The following is an 8581-nucleotide window of genomic DNA, read 5'->3' on the forward strand; positions in this document are numbered from 1 at the left end:
GAAAATTTCAACCAAATGTCCAAAGCAAGAGATCAATTCTATAGCCTTTAATATATTCCTCTGCCACTAGTTGCCCCATGGTGAGAGGAGCTACAAAAATGATTCTATAACTCATTCATTTATCGTTGTCCCCCTTGTGATGCCTGGTCACACATTCATTCACCTTTATAAAAAAGATGCAATGCGACAGTACTGGTGAAAAATGGCATAAGAATATGATTGTAAGCTGTCGTTTTCCTTTCATTGTAACAAATAGTTTTTCTTTTTTCCGATCATTGTCTTGTATATCTGATAAGGAATAACCAGGGATTTTATCATCTCCATGAAGATATTTAACCAGCTAAACAACAAACTGAAAGCTTAACCATGATCAGAATTCAGAGTCTTATGCAGAATGCTGAAATACGTTCTGCATAAAATTATCGACCTTAAAATTGTTCAAGTAACTTTTCAGGCCACGGTCATGACATCTGCATACTCCAAGAAAAGTTATTAACTGACACAATTTACTTCTAATGCAACTTTGCAAGCATTTGTTAATGGGAGGATAAAAGGAATTTATATAGTGGTAAATAAGAAGATAAGCTATATCAAGTGATCTTTAAAGGTATCTATCTCATTGACCTTGGAATCTCGTTCATCCGTGGAAGACACTAATTCCTTGTGTCATAAAAGCAAAGTAGAATACTAACAAAATAATGCAGCAATGGAATAAAATAGTGGACAAGTTGAACCGTTTGGTTGCATTAAAAGTTGAAATCTAATGCAGCCTGGATTTCAACTTTCTGGTGCAAAAATTAGAAAGCTCACACTGAACTGAAGTTCTCCCCCTCTCTGAGCTTGAATCTGGTTAAATGTAAAACGTCAATCTAGCTAACAAGAACAGAAAACAAACCATTTCGCAGAACTAAACACAAAGTTCATAAGAGGGATTCGTGTATTCAGATGATAATAAATTAAGAGAAAATGCATATCTGCTGACAAAGCTATTGAGAGAAAACAGACAAGTTATTAGTAAATGCAAACATGAAGAGGCCTTGTATGTTAGCAGTTTACTGCCTTGGCAACATTCCACTTTCTCTTTGCTTTAAAGTTTATCTTAATTCCCTTAGATAGGAGGGGAGTAGGAGGTCGAGAATTAAGATACAGTAGCACGTAGTGAAGTGTTGTCTGTCGTAGTACTGGTCTTATATATGTAGTACTATATCACTTTTGATTTATATCATCACATGTGCTTACTCTATTTCCGTTATCACATCATTTTGTTGTTACTGTTTCCTTGACTAGATGGCAATGTTTTCTTTATGGTCTTCATGCCTTCTTTCTCTTACCATTTCGTTCTTCATCATGTCTTTGTCATATAAAAGATCCAACGAAGCTTAAACATGAATTCAGTTATAATAATAATAATAATAAGCTTTCTTGGAAAAGTAGATCCGAGAAAAATACTTCTGGCTGTTAATATATAATATGAACAGGCCAACAATGTTCAAGGAAGAGAAAAATACGAGTAAGAACGGGAAATCTCGTCCTTCTCACTGCTAGGAATAACAAACATGAATGACTCTACTAGGCATTGACATACATATTTCATCTAGAACTATGAATGAGCCTAAAACTCAAAGCTCCCAATGTAGCCCGAAATGGGATTAGTTAAATGTCAGCCAAAATTCCCAGTTTAACGATAGCTGCGGTAGAGTGGAGTGTACATACAGCTCTCAGCATACTTAACAAGATCGCTAGGACGAGGGAGACGTGTTGCCAGACCTGAAAAATGTGGGTGGTGTAAGTTAAAAGATTCATAATCAGCAAGTTTGAACTTGGTGTGTAATAATTTGTCAAATCACTTATAAAATTTGGAGAACTCACCAAGCTCATATGCCTTAGCAGCTACTTCAGCGGCAATATGAGCTGATATTTTTCTGATGTTAGTAAATGGTGGGTAGATCCGTCCCTTCAAATAGTCGTCTTCAGTCACCTCAGATGCCAAAGCTTCCGCTGTTTCATGAAACAAATAATTGGAGTCAAATCAAACTTGAAGACTATAAGTTCTTGATAACTTTGATGTACTTACAGGCTGCTAGTAGCATATCATCATGCACACGAATTGTGCCAGACATGATAATCCCCAAACCAAATCCAGGGAACACGTAGGCGTTATTTGCCTATAAAGCAAAAGAAGAGTAAGTATCCAATTTATTACTACAACTAAATGCAGTCAATTGCTATTGGCGAAGAGCAGCACCTGCCCAGACACAAAAGTCCGTCCCTCGAACTCAACAGGGTCAAATGGGCTTCCACTAGCAAAGATTGCATGACCCTGTACGTGGAAGAAAGGGAAAGAAACAACAGGCTCAGCAATCGTACATACAAAAATTGTCGCTTGAGGTAGACATATGTTAGAACACTCTGAGCTATGTAATTTCTTGAACATAATTTACCTTACTCCATGTATAAGCTTCCTCAGCAGTACATTCAGCTTGTGATGTTGGATTTGACAGAGCCATAATAAGAGGTTTCTGTTCATATGTGCCAAAATTAGAAACGTTATGGTCGACTATAATTCATAGAGCTTGTGTCACATTATCTATGCATGCATGTGTTCATTTATGTCTGTGCATGTATGTGAGAGAGGGAAGACCCACTGGATTGAGAGAAGCCATAGCCTCAACAACTTCCTTCGTAAACGTTTTTCCAACTCCAGAAGTTCCTATTAGAACAGTTGGCTTTATTGCCTGAAAGATGGAGAATAAAGTTACCTAAGGAATGTGTTTTGCCATCTTCTTTAAGTCATGTCAAGCATTAAAAGAAAAGGTGCAAAATTCACACCTTCACGGCATCTATAAGTTCCTTAACAGGTTCGTGATCATGAGCCCATGGCTTTTTGAAGTGCTGAAGGGACTCCACGCGAGAACTAACAATCAGTCCCTGTAAAAAATTAAGATCTGTTTTAACTGGAGAAGGAGATGCTGGTATTTACGTAAATGTAAGTCTAGCATATATGCAGAGATCAATATCTTTTGTGTGTAGCACTGAACTAGAAAAATCAGATCATGACGCTAGTACCTTAGAGTCAACCAGCCATATCTTCTTTCGAGCCTCTTCTAACGGAACACTAGTCTGTAAGGCGAATTTGGACTGTTAGTGAAGAAGCTCCAAACAAAACAAGTGAAGGAAAGGAGTAGATGAAAAGTAGTTAGCACCTTTCTTGTTATCTCAAGTGCTATAAGCTCAGCAATACCAGTTCCAGCCTTCAGGAAGACAAAGACAAGATAGTTAAAAATAAAATCCCTGATATTGAGACACAGTGTGCTCTTATTGATATATTGATCTGTATTTTGATGACATTTCAAAAAGTTTCCAATGTATATGGCTGTTTTGTGTAAAGGTATCCACACGGTCTAGCTAATCCAGGAAGAGAAGTTCTTTTGCAGATAGACTTGTAGCACTAATGGCCTTGTTTCAAATGGGGAGGTTGTGCCTCCTTTCATCTCAGGCCACTTCCAGTATATTGTCAAGGCTTCTAGTTTGCAAAGAAATGAAAGAGACATTCTGTGATTGGTCGAAGTTGTTATATCAATCACCAAAGCAGCTAATAAATTCCTAAGTCTAAATATCACGGCCACCTTAAAACGGAGAATTGTAAAGGTAGAACCTTAATTCTACTTCAAAGATTAGATACACAACATAAAATGTGTATGAATTAACTGAACTGAATAAGTGAGTACAAGATTAAAATTTACTGAACCCTTGCGTCACCAAAAATAAAAGCAAAAGTCAATCTTATCGGACTGTTAGAAGCTGAAGTTCTTGCAGAGAAATATGTCATAAACTAACTGCTTTAAGTAGCACAAAATGTGCCTACTATTCTAGTCAAAACCAACATACAAGATCTGTACATAATATGAAACTCTTGATGAGCATTTTAGCAACCCAAAACAATTTGAAGGGGTAATAGTTGACGAATCTCACCTCTCCAGCACCTAAGAATAAAAATGTGTGGTCCGCAAGCGTTCCACCAAGTAGTTTTAGAGATGCGATAAGCCCGGCCAGAACCACAGATGCTGTGCCCTGAAAAACCAGTACAAAAATTATTAATCCACTCAAAGTGAAGGTAAAAGTTTCAAGTTGGCAGAAAAAAATAGTATGAAGATTATTAATCCACTCAAAGTGCAGGGAAAGTTTCAAGGTGACAGCTATTTTCGCAACATCTACCTGGATATCATCGTTGAATACAAGATGTGTTGTGCGATACTTCGCAAGAAGCTCAAATGCATTGTGGTTCGCAAAATCTTCAAACTGAAAAATTATCAGGCAACTTTAGGACATAAATGAACTGAACAAACCAGATTCTTCAGATTGGTTCTTCATAATACTAGGGGGTGCGTTGGAACAATTGCACAGGGATATTTGTAGTTAGTGATATACCTGAATGAGGACTTTCTCTCCATAGTTTTGCTTAACTGCAGACATAAACTCCTCTAGAAGTTCAGCATATTCCTTTAAGAGCAAAACATGAAATGTAACTTCAGCTTCACGAAAGGCAGATTTTAACTGCATTATTTTCATCTGTAGTCTGAGAACACAAAGTAAAAGAATGAAAAAGGTCACCAAACCTGCCCCGTAGCTCTTTTCTGCTTGAGTCCAATGTAGAACTCATCATCCAGTAACTTCTGATTGTTCGTGCCAACATCAATGGTTATAGGCAGACACTGAAGGTGAAAAAATAATAGTGAATTTCTGACATGAATAAGAAAATCGATATAATGTAGTCAAAAAAATCAGTTCCCAAACTGATTTCTTTTTATAATAAAAAGGATGTATGATGTTAGCATAATAGTTTTAAGTGCCCCACATTGGTGGAGGAAATGGGTTGTTGTCTGCTTATATGTCTTGGGGAAAATCTCATGAGTTAGCTTTTAGGGGTTGAGTTAGGCCCAAGGTCCATTTTCTAAACATGGTACCAAAGCCAGACCTACCCCAATTCTTGGTTTTGTCCAATAGTGGGCCTCCATGTCATGTTGTTTACAGGCTCATATTGGTGGGAGGCAATTTGTTATTGTCTCATTATACGGTCTTGGAAAAGAACCTCATGAGCTAACTTTCGGGTTTGAGCTATGTCCAAGGTTCATTTCTTAACAATAGTACTGTGGAGTAAAAAATATTATTGGTAGTGCTAGCAATAATAACATAAAACTAATATGATGAGAAATTTCAGAAAAATTAATGTGAAAATATCACAATAAATTTGAAGTAGCCAATTGAACAATATTTGGTTGAAGTTTGAGAAAAAAGGGAGGTTATTTGAAGTTGAAGTTGAAAAAGGATATTTGGAAGTTGAAATTGTGTTTGGACGTGAATTTCACTCAGAAAAAATTTTTAAGTTTTGTAAGCGGAACCATTAGTTCGCTTAAAACACTCCTGAACCTAGTGTTTCGAACTTCAAATTCTCTGTTTCAAGTTGAAATTGAAATAATCAGTGCCGTACACGAAATTCCATATGAGTGATGCCAATATTGAAGAAATGAATAAAGAAATAAGTCACTGTAACAAGATTATATAAGGAAAAAGTAATAAAGATACGTTAATGTAATTGTCATTGATGAGAATCCAAAACGAAAGAAAAAGAAAGCAGAAAACAAAAAGAACACTGATGTTTCAAAGCAGAAAGTTACAAATCTATAACATGTTATTTTACTTCAAATAACTTAGTAGCAACCTGGCAACTAATGTATTTTTAGTTCTAGTGGATTGGTATCCTTTATAAGATTTTATTTTTTTTTTGACAAATGCCCTTTATAAGATCTTTGTGCAAAAGGAAACATAAAAGCATAAAAAGGCGCAAGAGAGGAACAGTTTGAGAATGATCTAATGTACAAGTAAAGAAAGTTGGGATGGTGCTTACTACTGAGGGACGAACACCCCCAAGAGCAGTATAAAGCGAGAGCTTTCCAACCGGAATACCCATGCCCTGAAACAATTTTGGAACTTTTGGTCAATAATATTATCCATCTAGTACTGTGGACAAGTAAAGTAGAGACAGTCTCTAGTTAGTTCCATCCGGTTGTTCAACTAACATACTACTAGGCAATAACCTAAAAGCCAGTCCAATTTGGCAGATTTACCTGACAGCCAAGATCACCAAGTCCTAATATCCGCTCTCCATCTGTAACAACAATGACTTGGATACTCTTCTCTGGCCAGTTTTTCAATACCTCAAGAATCTTTCCCCTAAAAGTTCCAATTTTAAAGGTTACATTATCTTTGAAGCAGAAGAGATTAAACCAAACAGAAAAAAGTTCCAGCACATGGATGACCAGAAGTAAAGGAAATTACTTTTCTTTTAAGCTGATAAAGAGACCCTGAGGACGCCTGAAAATGCCTCCATACTTCTGGCAAGCCTCACCAACTGTTGGGGTATAAACAACTGGCAATAGTTCTTCAACATTATCAATGAGAAGCTTGTAAAATAACCTTTCATTTCTTTCCTGAGCAATGGAAAAATAAGTTAGTAGCAAAATTTAAACAGCAAGCACACAGAATCACCTTAGTCTGGTGGCAGAGTTGATTCATCACGAAATAACTTAGAACAGCCAAATTGTGTTTTGATGGGATGGTATTCCCTTAGATACTGATAAATTATTTTGTATGTTTAATTTGTCAAAATAATAGCTTTAAACATTCTCTCTAGAGGGAAGAATAAGGGTAAAAATACATATTACAATGAAAAAATGAGAACGAGAAACTAAACAAATTTTGGACCATATATGATATAGCCATGCTACATGGAAATTCCAACTGTAACTTGTGAGATTTTGAACTGCATGGCCTACCATTGGCACCAGATAACAAGTAAAGTATGTTACTTCCATACAAACATCATTTGAAGAGCAAATCCAAGACGTCACACCTATTGCCATACAAACTTACCAATAGATCCTACCTCTAACTTCCTACTAAGTCCACTTAAGTTAATGAACCAGATGTGGAATCTATACCACTGCGGTGAGATTGAGAGGTAAAGTACCTGAAGATCCATCATGGCCATGTATCTTTGCAGTGGAACTTGATACTGGCGGAGATTGTGCATCACTTTCTTCTCCTGATATTTGATGAAAAAGGTTTAAACTTCTAATTACGAATGGATATGGAAAGAAGGGAACTCAACGATTATGAAATGACCTGAAGTTGTTGGCTTGAAACAGTGGGAGGTAAAAGACCACGCAAATAGTGAGCATCTCTCTCCGCCTCAGTAAAGGCAAGCCCTTTGTTATAATGTGGATCACGTAACAAACTATATCCACTGAAATGAATACATAAAGATGATTGTCAAGAAGAATTCGATAACACAAACTAAATACACTCATTAAATTTGTAACCTCAACCATACATTACGGAAAACCGATTAAAACTTAGATGATCTAAATGAAAAGAGGGTTATAACACAATTTACAACTACACATTAACAAGGAACCCGCAATCGCTATCCTTTAGGTAAACTCCACTCTAGTACAATACAAAAGAAGGCAAACCCATAATCCATAGAAAAAATGAACATTACCTAGCAACAGAGAAAGTCCATGGAGTAATCGTCTGATCTTCAGTAGCTCTATCTTCCCCATAGATATCTTCAACACCACCAGCAACACCACATTTATCTTTTATATCAAGCACAGACTCCCCATTTGTTAATTCCTTCAATGTACTCTCCATCACTACCCCTCCTCCTCCTCTTCTTCTTCTTCTTTCACCCACAAGAAACAACCCCAATGCCTTTCTCTGTCAATGAAACAAACTGAAACAACAAATCAACAACAAACCCACAAAACAAATAAGTAAAACTTTCTACTGCCAAGAAAAGAACAACCCACCTTTTATAAACCAAAAAGAAAATTCAAATGCTACATAAAATTTGAAAAAGTGAAAAATGATACCAGTAAAATGGGTTTGTTGAATGAGAACATGATTAAGTAGAGGTGTTAGCTCAGCATACAAAAAGAGAAGGAGACGGAGATTTACGCGTTACATTACACACAGAAACAGAGGTAGTTAGATCGGTCCAATTTTCTTGGCATGCTGTACATTACTTTATCGCGTTATCACTTTCTTTAAATTAAAAAAAAACAATAAAAAAAAATTGTTCTTTCTAAACTAGAAAATAAAACTAAAAAATTTCAACAAAACATCTATATGGTTAAAATGACAAAGAGACTTACTTGGTTCTTTCTTCTTTGTTATTCAATATGGCTAATATAACCTCCTTTTATATAGATTCTTTTTATTTTACCTACTTTTTATTAACTCAATTTTACTTTTTTTTATTTTTAGAAATTTTTTAATTTTTAAATTTTCACCTTATCATTTTTAAGAGATTTTAATTAATTTAACTAGATTTGGCTCCTCTCCATTTTCTCCAAGTTCTAGCTTGGATTGGAGATACATGTCATAGTTTAAAATTAATGGTTAAGATTTAATTGATTAAAATAAAGTCTTAACCAATTTAGGGGTGTACATAGATCGGTTCGATTTGATTTTTCGGATTTTTTTCGGTTTTTACAACTATACTGCATTTGAAAAAGCG

General features: G+C 35.8%; 1 protein-coding gene across 7 annotated transcripts; it reads right to left on the bottom strand.

Annotated features, from left to right (window-relative positions):
* Window positions 1-1404: 1404 nt before the first annotated feature.
* On the bottom strand, window positions 1405-8232 carry LOC107028744 (NADP-dependent malic enzyme-like). 7 transcript variants are annotated; one of them, XM_015229928.2, is made up of 20 exons: window positions 8020-8136; window positions 7562-7795; window positions 7183-7303; window positions 7028-7102; window positions 6337-6488; window positions 6126-6231; window positions 5906-5971; window positions 4617-4712; window positions 4429-4500; window positions 4216-4299; window positions 3973-4071; window positions 3204-3251; window positions 3067-3120; window positions 2830-2928; window positions 2646-2735; window positions 2442-2519; window positions 2246-2320; window positions 2075-2165; window positions 1870-1998; window positions 1405-1767 (listed from the first exon to the last, which is right to left on the bottom strand). In XM_015229928.2, the coding sequence occupies exons 2-20, from the start codon at window positions 7711-7713 to the stop codon at window positions 1679-1681; spliced, it is 1776 nt and encodes a 591-aa protein (XP_015085414.1). In that variant the 5' UTR covers window positions 7714-7795; window positions 8020-8136; the 3' UTR covers window positions 1405-1678. The 7 variants fall into 7 exon arrangements, with proteins under 7 accessions (XP_015085414.1, XP_015085412.1, XP_027774975.1 ...); XM_015229926.2 differs by having other exon boundaries at window positions 7562-7779; window positions 7935-8127; XM_027919174.1 differs by having other exon boundaries at window positions 7562-7779; window positions 7872-8125.
* Between the last annotated feature and the right edge of the window lie 349 nt (window positions 8233-8581).

The sequence above is a fragment of the Solanum pennellii genome, chromosome 8 (assembly GCF_001406875.1).
Source record: "Solanum pennellii chromosome 8, SPENNV200".
In the NCBI taxonomy this organism is placed as follows: Eukaryota; Viridiplantae; Streptophyta; class Magnoliopsida; order Solanales; family Solanaceae; genus Solanum; species Solanum pennellii.